The sequence below is a fragment of the Astatotilapia calliptera genome, chromosome 14, assembly GCF_900246225.1.
Source record: "Astatotilapia calliptera chromosome 14, fAstCal1.2, whole genome shotgun sequence".
Taxonomy (NCBI): Eukaryota; Metazoa; Chordata; class Actinopteri; order Cichliformes; family Cichlidae; genus Astatotilapia; species Astatotilapia calliptera.
The window spans coordinates 17,446,872-17,463,553 of NC_039315.1; the positions used below are offsets into that span (position 1 = coordinate 17,446,872).

A 16,682-nucleotide genomic window follows, 5' to 3' on the forward strand; every position below is an offset into this window, starting at 1 on the left:
CTGTCAAAAAAAACAGATTGGAGACACACCTAAACCTCCGAGCGTACGCCGTGCCACTGGAAAATTCAAGTTTTACTGGTTTGTGTGTTACGTTTGTGTTTTTGCATCCATTTGTATACATGGAGATGGTTTGCCACATGAATGTGTGTTTGCGTAAAATTTGAAAGCCAAAGAATGACTGAAAGGGGGGTAAAGAACATGACAGGAGAAAAATACAAAGAGAGCATGCTTTGTGTCGCAGAGGCTAAAGAAGTTTAGATATGGAGGACGGTGTGGGAGGAGGGACAGAAATGAGAAAAGCGCACAGGTAGAGAGAGAGCCAGAAAGCAAGGGAAAGAGGAGGGTTAAAGTGTCAGGTTACCTGGACTTTAGTTTTGTTTTGTCAGTGGGAATCGATCGTTTAAAAGAAGCTCTCCGTGTTGATTTGAAAGGCTACGTATTATCAAGCTTCATTGCGCCCTTGGGGTTTTGAAGAGGGGCATCTGATTAAGTTACTGTAATACAGAAAGAAAACAGGAAGGAAGAAGGAAGACAGTGGGAGACTCAACTGAGCCAGGTTTTGTAGCATGACGGTAAGAGGAAGGGGACAAAGATAGCCAAGGGACAGCAAAATTTCTGAGGAATCCCACCTCCTGAAAGGGAGGGCAGTGTTTACTCTGTACTCTGTGACAAGCTACATCAAGCCTTACCAAAAGAGACACCTTCACCATGTGGGTAAGTGCAACTGGAAGTACAATCAACATTATTTACATCGTGTAGGTATACAGTCAATGGCTTGCCTTTAAGAAGTGATTTGAATAATGACCTCTGGATATTACGTGGTAATAAACTTGATATTTAACGTAATATAAAGACACTGGATAGACCTGTTGCATTGATATTATTTACAACAGCAGCTATGTTGAAAGGATAGCTCATACAAAACCAGAACAGATGTTGTGTAGTGACATATTTTGAGGACCTTATCAACGGTCTGTGACAAGTAGCAGTAACACGCAGGAACATTTCACATTCATAATTTTGCCAATAGAATTTTTGATATTTGAATGTAGAGCACGGCCGTATGAAGAATACAATACTTTTCATAATAACACAGCACGGAAAAGACAGCCACTAATGTTGGACCCACAAAACTGAGTAACACTTAACGCAAACATGGGTATACAAGAAGTGTGTACGTTTACTCATTTCAGGGTTCATAAAGAATAATTCCAGTCAAGTCTTTTTTTATAGAGAGAGAGAGATCTAGGTATTTGTTATATTAAAATTAGTAGCTTCACACTCATCCCAAGCAACAAGCGATGCTCCACAATGGCTCTACAGGAAAGATCAACATGCACTGGCTATTGCATAGAAAACTACATATTATATCAGCCTTATTAACATCAATAAACAATTAATGGTCTTATGTTAAAAAGGAAAAATGACAAAGTATCACACACGTTCCCAGAGGATGACTCTTGTGTGTGTGTGTGTGTGTGTGTGTGTGTGTGTGTGTGTGTGTGTGTGTGTGTGTGTGTGTGTGTGTGTGTGTGTGTGTGTGTGTGTTACTACAACAAGGCAGTAAAGGAAACATACTTGAGCTTACCGTACCAACGGCTTTTTTCTGTTAAACTTGACCCAATTATACTTTTTCCCTTCAAGGCTTTTTGGCAGCAGTCCACTGTATGAATCAGCTAGGCTTATTAAAACTGGAAGCTTACTGTAGGTGGCAATACAGAAGGAATCTCACCTTATTGCGATCGCAAGTTATACCCTTAGAAGGAGTATCCTTAACTCCAAACACAAAGCTGTTGGTTTTTGTTCTGGGTTTTTTTGTTTGTTTGTTTTAAATTCATGTATAAAGGACATTTATATTTACATACAGTATTTTGGTTAACAGCCAAATAAAACCAAGGACTTCTATTCATATCAAGTCATTGTTATCAATGACTTGATATAGGCTGTCATTGACAGAGCCTTGGTTTTATAGGCTGTCATTTTTTTTCCCACTTGTACTTCACCACTGGCCTTTTGACGAGCAAACATTACTAACAGTGTTTTTGATCCAGTGCAGCACTTCCAGTGTTTTTCATAAACAGGTTAGTTGTTGCTCTGAATAACACATGACTAACTAGTACTACCAGGCTGTTTTGAAATACTGCCCTGACTCATAAAATCGTTTATATTTGTCTTGGTACCAATGACAACATCTAAGTTTCCAAGTACACTGTCGTCATATCTCATGGCATGACAATGCATTTTTACAGGAAGGTCCACTCAAGACAAATTTCTTTAGCCGGCTTCTTGGTTTCCCATGTTGTATGGCCTGCCCACTGTTTTGTTTATCCTGCTTTTATTACTTCCCGAAATAACTGTAATTTATACCACAAGCCGATAACCTACTTTCTCCTACTGTTTACTTCCCCCCATAAACGTTACTTCCAGTTGGTTTCAGGGATGGGTGTGTCTGGTTCTTTTGTGACTATGTATTGACTAACAGTGGTTAAAAATAAAATAGTTAATTAAAATGGTGAATGTTTTATTTTAAATGAATAAGCCAGCCAGATGAAACATGGTGAAACACAGTGTTTAAATCTCAGAATCACCTTATATTGCTTTTTTTTGCTTCTTTATTTTTTAAGTATATGGATGTAGACTAACTACAGCTTAACAGCATATTTACTGTAGGAGTGTAAAATTCTCATGTTATTTGCAAAGTGCCACTGGATACTGGATTTCTATGTAAAGTGAAATCTGAGAATTCTGAAATGTCAGTAAATGAAACAAAGAGGAAGGTGTCACATTCTTTTATACACTGTATTCAACTCTTGTACTTTAAGATGAAAGCTGAATGCTGAACATGAGCACATGAGCAAAACCAGCACAGAGCTACTGAGCTACTGTTCAGAAAAAAAAAGAAAGAAAGAAAAACCTGCCCAACAGCATTCTTCGCCCCTCTCTCTCCGCAACTTGTATATTTCCACTGACAGACAGTGGCAGTTATGGGATCTGTTTTCAAAATTTGCCTTCATACTTCTCTGTAGCTCTACCAAATTAAGTGATACTAGTGACACATAAATGTGCAAATAGAAGGGTGGATTACCTGATATTTCTGCATCAAAAATAAGCAGTAGTGAAAATGAAAGAAAATAACTCTTCCCATTTTTAATCTTTGTCTTTTGTTTTTTGTTTTGGTTCTGGAAAGTCCTCACTGGTTAGTGACCTGCATGTTATGTTTTTGTACCAGCCGATCTGAAGCATACGTGCTACGCTAAATGTATTTGTAATCTAGCGGTTGAAGAGCTTTGAGGACAAGACAAAGGTAGAACAGCAGGCTGATGAAAAGTGTTCTTCGAGCTACCCCTCTGTAACAAAATATACCGTATACTAAAATCTTCTAATAGGCCAGTCAGCAGCCACATTGATGTGACACATGATCTACAGTATAATGCTACAGGTGAAACCACATGACTAGCATAATGTGTGCCAAATGTTGGAAATGCAGTGAGACTAACAGTCATAATTGAGCATAGCACAACACAGATAACCTTTGTTTGTGAAAGGCATAAAAGTGGTTGAGATTCAAAATGTTGACATATGTTGTTGAGATGCTGGGGATAAGCAAGTAAAGGTTTGCATTTTTCGAGGGGGGACAACATTACAGTAGCATTTTAGGAAGTTTAAGAGGGAAGTTGAAAATGTAGTTATTATTTCACACAGCACAGTACAGAAAGAGATTTCACCAGTTTTGTTCAGTAAAATGTTTATTTAATTCCCATTAAAGACTATAGAGTTTTACATTCATATTAAGAACACAACTTGCAATTTTAATTGCAAAGGTGACTGGACTTGAGGAACAGTAATGGCAGTCAAGCATGACAATCACTCTAACAGATACTCCGAGCCGAAGCCATGGGAATTTTTCTGTGTTGTACACTTTCACCACGGTATTTTGCTCGCTGCTGTGTGAAATTCATGAACGCTCTACATGCTTGACTGAGCAGTTTACACCAGTATGACAGAAACACCATACTTTTTAAATAGATTTTTTCCCAGTCCCTTTATTGCACAAGAAATAAAGAAGCGAACAAGTTTATCAAGTGTTTTTTGAACCTAAACAAAGCTAAGATATTTTACCAGTATACACAGTGGTGTGAAAAAGTGTTTGCCCCCTTCTAGGTTAAATTTTGTTTTTTGCTCTTTTTTTTTTTTTTTTTGCATATTTGTCGCATTTATATGTTTCATATCATCAAACAACTTTAAAGATTAGACAAAGGAAACCTGACTAAATACAAAATTTATGTTTTAAATGATGATGTCTTTGATTAAGGGAGAAATTTGGGTTAAATCTACAGATGCAGATGTTGTTATAATTTCTGAAACTTGGTTAACTAAATCTATTACTAATGAAGACATTAACATATATGGGTACAATGTATATCGCACTGATAGGCCAAAAAAAGGAGGTGGTGTAGCTATTTATGTCAAATCAAGATTTAATGCTTCGATTGTTCTGTCCCAATCGATATGCAAACAAATGGAGTTTTTGGCCTTGAATGTAGATATTGCTAATACTTTTTCGATAACCATTGCTGGGTGTTACAGGCCCCCATCTGCTTCAAAAGAGGCATTATCTTCATTAAAGCACCTTTTGGCTAAACTAAATTATACCGAACTACTAATGGCTGGAGACTTGAACTGGGACTGGCTAAATGCAACTTCTGGTGAATTTAAAGAATTCTGCGATTCAATTAATCTTACCCAGCTAGTCTATCTTCCTACCAGGCCAAATCTTAAATGCCCTGAAAAGTCTACATTAATTGATTTGGTTTTAACAAATGTACCTCATAAATTCTCTTCACTTGGTGTTTTCTGTAATGACCTAAGTGATCACTGTGTTGTTGCTGTTTGCAGAAATGCTAAAATTCCAAAATGTAAGCCACGCATAGTGTGCAAAAGGAATCTTAAACAATTTAATGAACAGGCTTTTCATCATGATTTGTCATTAGTTAATTGGGAAAAAATCGGACTATTACCAGATGTAGAGCTAGCTTGGACATATTTTAAGGAAAGTTTTATGGGAATTGTTAATAAACATGCCCCCTTACGGAAAGTTAGAATTAAAGGTCGAGAAAATCCTTGGTTTTCGCAGACACTCGCAGATAGCATACACAAGCGTAATAGAGCATGGGACAAGGTGAGACAAACAGATACTTCCACTGATTGGTCTGTTTTCAAACAGCTTAGAAATAAATGTACTTCTCTTATTAAAAAGGCCAAATCTGAATACTTTTTGTCTGTCACCACTGAGAACCTCAATGATCCACAGAAATTTTGGAAAGTAATCAAGTCTTTTTCCGCCAATAAAATGACTCAAACCTTTCCTAAATCTGTTGTAAAAGATTCAGTCTCAATTAATGATAAAACTGAAATTTTGAATTGTTTTAATGAACACTTTCTATCAGTGGGTTCCTTGTTTGCTTCTGCAGAAACTTTTTTAACAAATACTTGCCCAGAACTCTCTATGTTTTCTGGAGACCGTTTTAACTTTGTACCTTTTAGTGTTTATGAAGTGCATAAAGCTTTAAAGGCTTTGGATCACAGAAAACCTCCTGGTCCAGACTTGATGGAACCTTATTTTTTGAAGTTGGCAGCTGATTTTATTGCAGAACCATTCTCAATTCTATTTAATTTTTCAATTAAAACCAAAGAAATTCCAGCGGTTTGGAAATCAGCTTTCGTTTTGCCTTTATTGAAAGGAGGTGATCCATCGGTGTTGACTAATTATAGGCCAATATCAAATTTGTGTGTTTTATCCAAAATCCTAGAATCTCTAGTTTGTGACCAGTTGAAAGAGTTTTTGTACTCTAATGATATTGTCTCCAAATTTCAGTCAGGCTTCAGGAAAAAACAGTACTAACACTGCCACTATGAAAGTGATAAATGATATTATTGTGGCACTTGATAAGAAATTGTACTGTGCGTCACTCTTTATTGACCTCTCAAAAGCTTTTGACACTGTTGATCATGCAGTCCTAAAAAACAGACTGCTCAGCCTTGGATTGTCAGAACATGCATTAGCGTGGTTCTCAAATTATCTGAAAAATAGAACCCAGTGCATTAAACTTGAAGGTCTTTGTTCTAAATTTGTTGCTGTCCACAAGGGGGTGCCACAGGGCTCAGTTTTGGGTCCCCTTCTGTTCCTTTTATATATCAATGACTTGGGTCAAAATGTCTCAGACACAAATTTGCATTTTTATGCTGACAACACAGTTATTTACTGTTATGGATCATCTCTTGCTCAGGCCATTGAAACTTTACAGAAAGCCTTTGTTGCTTTCCAGCATTCACTTATTCAGCTAAAATTAGTTCTCAATGCTGACAAGACTAAGCTAATGTTGTTTTCCAAGTCAAAGAAGGTCCCGGAGCCTATTCCAGTGGTGTCCACCCTTGAAGGAAATGTCATAGAGATAGTTCATGAATATAAATACCTTGGTGTCTGGATTGATGACTCCTTCACCTTTAAACCACATATAGAGAGACTAGTAAAGAAACTGAGACTTAAACTTCGTTTTTTCTTCCGTAATAAACAGTGCTTTTCTTTTGCAGTAAAAAAACGTCTTGTCACTGCAACCTTTTTATCTGTGTTAGATTATGGTGACATTCTGTATATGAACGCTTCTTCTTCATGTCTTCTAATGTTGGACACGATGTATCATGCTTCCTTGAGGTTTATTACCAATTGTAAATACCTGACCCATCACTGTGATTTGTACTTAAGAGTAAAATGGCCTTCTTTGGCCATTAGAAGACAGGGGCATTGGTACACTTTTATTTACAAAGCTATGCTTGGATTGCTGCCTCCTTATATTTGTACTTTGGTCACAAGGACAAATAGTGGTTCTTACTCCTTGCGCTCAAATGATCAGCTGCTGTTGTCTGTTCCCCTTGTCCGCACAGAGCTGGGTAAGAAAGCCTTTGTCCACTCTGCGCCTTTTTCATGGAACATGTTACAGAAAGACTGGAAACTAACTGAATTGTTGTCTTTAAATGTTTTTAAAACTAAACTCAAAGGCCTACAGGCTGCCTCAATAATGTGTAATTGTTTTGTGTAATTTTAACTTTGTTTGTTCGTATGTATTTGTCTTGAAATGTGCTGCCTCTTGGCCAGGACTCCCTTGAAAAAGAGGTCTTTGATCTCAACGGGACATTCCTGGTTAAATAAAGGTTAAATTTAAAAAAAAAAAAAAAATGTTATCAAAACCTACCTGGTCCTAATTTTCTCTCTTCTTAAATGATGAATTAACTACATTTCATGGAAATCTGAGTTCAGTTCCAATAAGCACACCCAAGCCTGATTACTGGCAGACCTGTTGAATCAAGAACTTCTGGTTTCTGGTCTATCAAGACATGGAGGAGAATGTGCAGCCATTTGTTTATGTTGAACCCAAGTGTGCTCTGCAGCAGGACAATGATCCAAAACACACCAGCAAGTACACCTCTGAATGGTTTAATAAAAACAACATGAAGACTTTGGAGTAGCCTAGTCCCGCTGTGGTATGACCTTAAGAAGGTGGTTCATGCTCAAAAACTCTCCAATGTGGCTGAATTATAACAATTCTGCAAAGATGAGAGGGCCCAAATTCCTACACATCTCTGTAAAACACTCATTGCCTGCTATCATAAATGCTTGATTGCAGTTTTTTTCTGATAAGGGTGGCCCGACCAGTTCTGAGGTTTAAGTCCAGTCATCTTTTTACACAGGACCATGAAGGTAATTTTTTTTCCCCTAAGTAATAAACACTTTCATTTAGAAACTGCATTTTGCATTTACTTGTGTTATTTTTGCCTAATATTTAAATTTGTTTGATGATCTGAAACATTTAAGTTTCAAAAACAGGAACTCAGGAAAAGACAAACACTCCTGTTACTCTCAGATTATGAACTATAGCCCTGATAAAACCCGTAAATGCCAAACAACATATCACAGTTCTCCTCTTTTTCTTCTTTTTTGACTGTTCATATACCTCCATGTCATCCTGATGCAATCCTCTTCCTCTGCAATGTTGGCAAATCATTCTTCACTACTTTATTCCACTGTGATATTCATTTTCCTCTTGTTGATTTAATAGTTAGTAAATTATTACTTGAATCTGAAATCTGTAGGTCCTGATTCTTCAGATAATTTGTTACCTGAGTTTCTTCACAGATTAGTTGTTCTTGTTGTTTTCTAAAAGTAGCATGTCTTGTCAACAACAGCTAATGAGGGCCAGTGAGGCAGGAAAGGGACTGGTTAGATGTAATGAATATGCACATAATAGCTTAATGGTATGAATGTGAGAGACACCTCAGAGCTGAAGAAATGACTGAGTGAATGAGAGAATAAAATAAGCTACTCTGACTTATAATTGAACAAGAGACACGTATCTTGGTAGTGACTGACTTTCTGGTGTAGTACAGGCAACGAATGAGTGAAAGAAGAAAAATGTGTATATTAACTCGCCTGCAAGTTGAGTAATAGCTTTGGAGCATCTATTTTTAACCACAAAGCTCTGTAAAACTCTTCAAGCTCAGCACCAAATACCTTTTTAATGTCTTTGTAATGTGAATGTAACCATTCGCTGGCTAAACCCCCAAATCTCTCCCATGACACATTTGATAATTAGCACATGTAGCACTCACTCTACCTTTTGGAGGTACACTGATTGTCAGTGTTGCCTGATTGTTTGCTGTTTGTATGATGTAAAATCAGAGGCCAACTTCTAACTACCCCATAGAGCTCATTTGGAACCAGCCTCATTAGTTATCATTACTGACCATCAGAATCAGCTTGATATAGCAAATATGTGTACATATACAAGAAATTGATCTCTGGTTATTTCTTTGCTCTCCATGTACACAACAGACAATACTGACAACATGGCATCAACATGACATAGACAACACATAACAACATGTCGCATATTTATGGTGCAATGGTGCAGAGTGGATAAGGAATGGATAACCGGTTACTATATATACAGTAACTATGCCAATAATATTACCAAAAGTCATCTTTGAACAACTGTTATGTATGAGCTAAAGTAACATCTTGCTATGCCGCGGCTAATGTAAGCTAGCCAGCCACTTTGTGTGTTGTTAAGCAAAAAGGTAAGCAGGAAAAAAGGATTATTCAAACAACTTATGTCAGAGTCAAAGACCATCTGCTCCTATTACCCCTTTGGTGTTACCGATCTCCACTAAAGAGACCAAAGTAAAATGAGCTTACTGAAAAAATATTCATGTTTCTAACTGCAGTCTGTGTAAGGTAAACATTTTTAAAAAGACACTGCAGGGCTTTTTTCAAGCACAATTCAACCTTATGAAAAATCACAAAATCAAGGTGTCATCAGTCATCAGTAAGTGTACTGATTTGAAATCATGGATCTGCTGCTGTCTTAAGTCTTCTGTAGTTAGGTCATTTAGACACATTTCCTAATCTGAAAGCCAAAGTATGAAAATGAAACATAGGCATTACTCGTGACTGAAATTTCGTGACTGAAATGGACTGCATGCACTTACACAAGCTGTTTGACTTGCATAATATGGGCCTTAAACCTGATTCATTTTATGTGAAGGACACTCACCCTGATCTATCAGTTTATACTGTTTCCACAGTATCAGCTTCAGTTAAACAAAAATTTCACTGGGCCCAAGTACAGCCTGTCACAATACTCCTCAGTACACAGGACACTTTGTACTGTTGGTGTATTTTGTGCTTGGGCAATTATTCCAAAAAGACACATTAAAATGTGAACATCACATTCTCTGCCATGTTTCCATAACTTGTCTTTTTCTGTGATCCTCCACTAGACAGATTGTATTTTATGCACTGATCTACAAATGCAGACCCATAAAAGACAGATCCACCGGTTTACTGTTAATACTTAGAGAACTGAAGAAATGGTAAAACCATGAGTATGCAGGGAGGAGATGTTGGTTACTGGCAGAAGGGCTAAGCGAGCTGAAATGGCAGCACTTGAAAAAGCTGTGAAAACAGGTGGGGCAGGCCTACTGTGGTTGGCTGAGTGAGGGCTGAAAGAGGAAATGGGTTAGGGGTTGATTGGCTTTAGCACTGTTGATTAATTGAAACATACTGACAACATGGCAGATCGTGCTGAATTACAGGAATGATGTTAATCAAAAAAAAAAAAAACAACCCTAGCTAAAGCAACAAAAGGTAATCAAAGCTAATTAGTCCGGTGGCCTAACGACCACTGATACCATCATGTTAGTAGACTGAACAATGTAACAGAGAGGAGATGAAGGCCCACCTTTTATTCACAGCTGTCTAGATGTGCAGATGAAGGGCAGGTGTGATCAGTCACAAGTAGACTAGGAAATTGGGTCTAGTGTTTCACACACAAACATCCCAACTCAGACGAAGACAAGACACAATGGAGAAGAGCAAGGCACTGTAGGAAACTTAAGTTTAAGAGAGCTATTTTTTACACATATTTAAACACTTATCTGGAACTAAACACAAAAGCTCTGCTGAAAGAGTTTGTGCAAGCTCAGCTACTTACACTGACATTTGCATGGTAAATAAAGCATGTCCATGCTCAGGGAGTTGAAGGAGGTATAACCTAGAGACACAGGCACCTGATGTGATTACACCCCAGTTTTCACCTTTGCTTTTGTCTCTTCTGTCCTCAGACAGCTGCTCAGCTCCCTGAGGAAACCTCAAGGCCATTAAATCCTACAAACCCAGGTAAGCTATAAGTTTGTGTTGGTTTGGGATCAATATATGTATTTTTGCTGCACTGTAATAATGTTTGCATAGTATGATAAATACTTGGAAACAGCCAGGCCAGGCAGTAATTAGAATTTGCATGTGCACACTTCTTTTTTTTTTTTTTTTTTTTCCATCTTGACAAATTTTCTACCCTTTTTGGTCTCTGTTCTGCGGTTTCTATTCTGCTATCGCAGTTTCCTGTTTATTGCGTCCTTACGTTTCTTTTTACATTCTGTTATCTCACTTCTAATTATTCTTCTTTCTGCAGTTCCTCGGCCAGGACGCCACAGAAGGCCCATGACGGCTCCAAACACCCCGAAAGAGAAGAGAGCGAAGATCAAGAAAGTGTTGATCACTACACTGACAGTTATGTTGATACTGGGCATACTGGCCATTGCAGCATACTTCAGTGAGTTACAATTCCTAAAAAATGTACTTCCTCAAAACACACTTTACACACTGCAATATGTAAAACTGGCCACACCCTTGTGATCCTGTCCTTCTCTTTTCTTTTCAGTTAAAAACTTGATTGAAAGCAAATACTTTTTTTGCACACGGTCTGTGAAATTCATCCCGTTAGACAAAACCTGCGATGGGCACATTGACTGTGCAGGAGCAGAAGATGAAATTACCTGCATGACGACCTTTAAAGTAAACACTACATTTCCAGGTAGAGTGCACTCCCCACTCTTTCTTTGTCATCATAAATAAACGAAAAACTGAAAAATGCCTCCCCCTCATTCCTCTCTCCAGTGCGACTCCAGTCGAATGATCAGGTCTTGCAAGTTTACGGTCCAGACTCAGGTTGGCGGACTGTTTGTTCTGACGACTGGACCCAAGCGCACACACAGACGGCATGTACACAACTGGGATACACAATGTGAGTTTACAATGACAAGGTGTTGAAATTTGAGGAATACCTTGCAAATTTAACATCCCTGTTATGTGATCTGAAATCAAGCATAAAATCCCCCCCTGCTTCCACAGGAAGCCTACTAGCAAAAACATCTTAGTAAGCTCCTTAACGTCACCGATGAAAACTGGACCATTTACAGCTGTCAGGCCAGGGACCTCAAACACACCTATACAACAAGCCACTGCTGACCGGTAAGGAAGATGTCATCATATGGAAGCCAAATCATGACTTCATGTTTTGCCATTGCAACATAAACTACACAAAATAGAAATGCTAATAAGGGAACTTTCAGTGTGTCTCTTTCTGCTAAATGTATTCTTACAAAGAAGCACCGGCTCCTTGCGAGTTGCTTCTGCATTTAGCTAAAAACAGGATGTCAATATACACTTTCCATGCTTGGTATCCCTGTTTGTTAGGAAAATCTTCACTTTTTCTTTCCTTTTCTTTTTTAGATTTCACTTCCCCCCCCCCCCCCCCCCCCCCTCTTCATATGCAACCCCTTCAAATGAGTCTTTAGTTTCTATTCCTGAAAGACAAAAAGTCCCACAGTTTTTGTTCCTTCTATCTTATCCTTTACGAAAGTGAACAAAACAAAGATTTTACTTTGTATAAAACCCCAGCAGAAATGCAAACGAAATTCTGCACGAGGGTGAAGACAAGTTAGCAATTGGATGTGTGTTTTCTATATTTGACTAATTGTGAGGCTGTTTTGTGATCATATGAATAATGTCTGACATCTGACCAACTCCTCTTACATCTCTTCAACAGTAGTGTATGCCAGTCTGGATCTGTGGTATCTTTATCCTGTTCAGGTGAGTTTTATTTTTACAAAGGCAGCACCTGTCACTAATATTGTGGAGAGTTTCACACTAACAGGCCCATACATGTCTCCAGGAAACAGCAGAACTATTTCCTAGCGACATATAACAAAGTAGCAAATAAACAGACATAATATAAAATGCAGTTTGAAATGAACCACGGGTCCTTGCAAATAACAATATTATAATATCTTATCAGACTGTGGAAATGTGGGCGCTGATGATCGCATCGTTGGGGGCACTGATACATCCATTGACCACTGGCCATGGCAGGTCAGCCTGCAGCGGTCTGGCCAACATACATGTGGAGGCTCACTGGTGTCACCGCGCTGGGTAGTCACTGCTGCCCACTGCTTCACTGGGTCAGTATAGTTACCATACTATATCATTTCCACTAAATTTGCTTTGTCTTATTCTTTAGCCTCATGATCCCGCTTCCTTCTTGCTCTCTCTCTCTTTCTTTTTTTTCTTTTTCTTTTTCTTTATTTATTTTTTGCAGAAGTAATAAGGAGTTGAGGCAATGGGCAGTGGTGTCAGGCCAGACGAGCATAATCACACTGGGAGGCTCCTCTGTGGACAGAGTTATAGTGAATGCAGACTACAATGCAGAAACAAATGACTATGACATAGCACTGATGAGACTCACTAGGCCAATCACAGTGTCAGGTTAGTTTAAATTGTATTCGGTATGTTTGTATTCAGTAGGCTCAACCACCTCTCTGTTGCCCTCTAGTGGCTATGCGTCAAATATCAAGCTTCTCACTACGTAGTAACTTATATTCATTATATTGTGTGATTAGCTTATATCTTTATATGTATTTTCAAACTCTCAAAGTTACATAAAACAAATAAAAATTTCCACTTTATTAAATGTTTTTCTTCTAGATGTCAGAAGACCAGTTTGTCTGCCTCCTAAAGACTATAGCATTACAGCTGAAACCTACATGACAGTGACAGGGTGGGGATACCGACGGGAAAATGGTGAGAAATCCTACATGTAACCTATTCTTTATCACCTAATAATGCAAATAGAAAAAATACTTTTGCCTGTCTATGAGGTTGCAAACATTGTGTGCTTGTGTTCTGCCTTCAGGTGCAGTTGCTGACATACTGCAGGAGGCCAAAATCCCTCTGATAGCTCAGTCAGTATGTTCCAGCCCCACAGTCTATGGTAGTATCATAACAAATAGGATGCTCTGTGCAGGCTTCCCAGAAGGGAAGGTTGATGCCTGCCAGGTAACAGGCCTCCAATTTATTTTCTAATTTACATTAGATTTTGTATTCTGGGTATTATAGTTATTTTTGGTGAACAAACTTCATTTTTAAAATGTATTTTAAATGTCAGGGGGACAGTGGAGGCCCTTTGGTGCATATCAGTGACTCCAGTTGGAATCTGGTAGGCGTAGTGAGCTGGGGTGTTGGCTGTGCCCGGAAGGGAAAGCCAGGTGTTTACACCAACGTGGAAGTGATGCTCAACTGGATCCAAACAGTCATTGAGGTACTGCATATGTTGAAACAAAGTCACATCACAACATGTTTGTCACTTCACTGGCTAAGAATTTGCCTCAAAAATATTAAAAACATAATATTGTAATTTAATATATACAATCCTCAAGATGATTTCTATTTCATCTCTACAGAAAAACCCATGATGTCATCCACTGTGATAAACAACCACCATGAGAATCCAGTGCGGTCTACCTCTGATAGACTGTGAAACTGTCAAACCTGGTTTTGTTTTGGTTTTTTGAGGGTTTTTTTCCATTTTGGTTGCCAAAAGGTGAGAGAAGGTTGCAGAGAGAGGGGAAGTTGAAGATCTCAACAGCAAAATGGAAACAGAAACACAGCCATATGCATAAGCAAAGTGTGCGCGCGTGCACACGCACACACTTCATCAAACACACACGTCAGGTGCTGCTTGTGCCATTTCATATTCGTTATCTCAGGGGACAATTGTATTTATGCCTGTAGCTGTGTGAACTAGTATGTTTGGGATCTTTATAGCAGAGTGTCATACATGTTTTTTTGTTTTTAAAGCATTTTTGTGTTCGTATGTGTCTTTGTCACACCCAAGTAATTGACTTGTGTTGTTGTTTTGTTTTCCTTAGAGAAGAACCATCAAAGTTTATTTTATTTATATTGACACTAATTGCTGCAAACGCTTTTTTTTTTTTTTTTTTTTTTTTAAGTGTCTTTTATTTTTGGAGTTTGTCCTGCAAGCCTCAGATATAATGTACTTGATTACTGTGTGCCTTGACTTTTGGTTATGAATGTGTGGTTAGGGTTAATATGTCCAACTGCTACAGAGAAAGGTAACATACCTTATTATCAGGTATCGGTAATATTTTAAAAGGGACAAAAGGTCTGAGTTTAATGCATTTATTGTGCTATTTTAGATGATCACTCTATTAAACGGCAAAGGCACTTTCTTTTTCTTTTCTTTTTTTTTTCTTTCTCTTTTTTTTTGCAGGACTGCAGGTGTGATACTTCTGACCTCAACATGATTTAGCACTTTAAGTGGAAAGTGAGAATTAAAGGACCTCACTTTATGCGCAGAGGATTTAGGTCACGAGTCTACACATAGATTTAATACAAATATTCATAGATCACACTCCATGTTGGCTCCATCATGAGTAAGCAATTCACTCTCACTATAACCAGAATATTTCAACTAGTGTTCACCAAGTTATTTCCTTCACTGCAAGGGAATTTCTCCCAAAAATACTGCAGAATTTGTTTTTGTCAAATTTATTGCAGTTGGTTAATTTTTGCACTCAACCAAAACTCATTCAAACAGGAAATCAACCTGAATTTGTTATAAAACTGTTTCTTTACTAAAAAAAAAAAGTACTTTATTATATCATATATTAAATAGAGTTGGACATGAGTATGAGTGCCATGAGGACTAATATTTGTGAATATTTTCCATTTTGTTGTTCTTGTTGTTGATGTTGTTGTTGTTTAATCTATGAGACGTTTGCAAAGACAATAAAAACAATGTTAACTTGGTAACTGGGACAATTGTTCTATTCTTAATTGTGTGTCGTTAAATGTTTGTGTCATCCCAGCCTCAAAGAAACACCCACAGACCTTAAATTAAAGTGATGAAGAAATATTTTTTTTATCATTATTTACATTATGAACAAAAGATGAAATATTAGATCAAACTTTTAATTCAAACTTTTTGCACAATCAGATGATAGCCCACCTTGCTTGGAGAAACAATCATTTGTTCAGCATGATTGAAGATTAAAGAAATACTGCCCCCTTATGGTCAACAAAGTACAGGGACTTTACTCCGTTAAACCCTTTAAACCCTAACCCATCTTTAAAGCAGGGGTGCGCAACTCCAGGCCTCAAGGGCCGGTGTCCTGCAGGTTTTAGATGTCAAACACCTGAATCAAGTGATTAGCTCATTACCAGGCCTCTGGAGAACTTCAAAACATGTTGAGGAGGTAATTTAGCCATTTAAATCAGCTGTGATGGCTCAAGGACACATCTAAAACATGCAGGGACACCGGCCCTTGTGGACTGCGATTGGGGACCCCTGGTTTAAAGGGTTAATACCTGACTGCCGTGCTGCGCCGTCTTTTTCGCTGACATTTGTGTTTGCGCGTGCGCAGTGTGACAAACTGCGGTGACACCCTCACGACCAAGCGATTGATGATCGGGAGCTGGTCGTGAGGTGTTAATCAAGGCTAAAATCGGGCCGATCGCCAAAACGGTCGCACGACTCAAAAATCGGCTCAAAATGGGCCAAAAATCGCACAGTGTAAGCCCAGCATAAGGAGGCCCAATGTCTCCTGCAGAATTTAGATGGTTGGGTCAGCCTTCCTGCCTTGTAGCAATGGTTCGAGCCGTTGCTGCTGGTGTAAAGGTGTCGAAAATGGTTTCTTGTTATACTTAATGATTACAGTACACCCATCTTCTGGTGGCTGTTTCCAACAAGGTAACACTCCATGCACCAAAGCTCAAACTGTTTCTTAAACATGAAAATGTGTTCATTGTACTCAAACGCCCTCCACAGTGACCAGATCTCAATACAATAGAACAACTCTGGGTTGGAATGGAATTAAGAGACTCGTCATGGATATCTAGCTGATAAATCTGCAGCAACTGTCTGATGCTATCATGTCCAAAGTCTCTGAGAAATGTTTCCAGTATCCTTTTTGAATCTATGTCACGAAGGAGT

At 38.3% G+C, this 16,682-nt stretch overlaps 1 protein-coding gene across 4 annotated transcripts; it reads left to right on the forward strand.

Moving 5' to 3' along the window:
* The first annotated feature begins 383 nt into the window (after positions 1 to 383).
* Positions 384 to 14,620, forward strand: tmprss4a (transmembrane serine protease 4a). Of its 4 annotated transcripts, none has more exons than XM_026193079.1 (13): positions 384 to 714; positions 10,678 to 10,732; positions 11,025 to 11,165; positions 11,274 to 11,426; positions 11,510 to 11,636; positions 11,744 to 11,863; positions 12,441 to 12,484; positions 12,690 to 12,852; positions 12,990 to 13,156; positions 13,376 to 13,471; positions 13,584 to 13,726; positions 13,836 to 13,988; positions 14,131 to 14,620. In XM_026193079.1, exons 1-13 carry the CDS (start codon positions 709 to 711, stop codon positions 14,140 to 14,142), a joined length of 1,380 nt encoding a protein of 459 aa, XP_026048864.1. In that variant the 5' UTR covers positions 384 to 708; the 3' UTR covers positions 14,143 to 14,620. The 4 variants fall into 4 exon arrangements, with proteins under 4 accessions (XP_026048864.1, XP_026048866.1, XP_026048863.1 ...); XM_026193081.1 differs by lacking the exon at positions 384 to 714 and adding an exon at positions 10,051 to 10,201; XM_026193078.1 differs by lacking the exon at positions 384 to 714 and adding an exon at positions 10,233 to 10,600.
* Positions 14,621 to 16,682: the final 2,062 nt, after the last annotated feature.

Excerpts from the sequence above, each read along its gene's own strand:
- tmprss4a (XM_026193078.1), top strand. The coding sequence starts at position 10,574 with ATGTCCATGCTCAGGGAGTTGAAGGAG. Across the intron at positions 10,601-10,677 it reads TGCTCAGGGAGTTGAAGGAG|ACAGCTGCTCAGCTCCCTGA; the intron begins GTATAACCTAGA and ends TTCTGTCCTCAG. Across the intron at positions 13,472-13,583 it reads GGGATACCGACGGGAAAATG|GTGCAGTTGCTGACATACTG; the intron begins GTGAGAAATCCT and ends TTCTGCCTTCAG.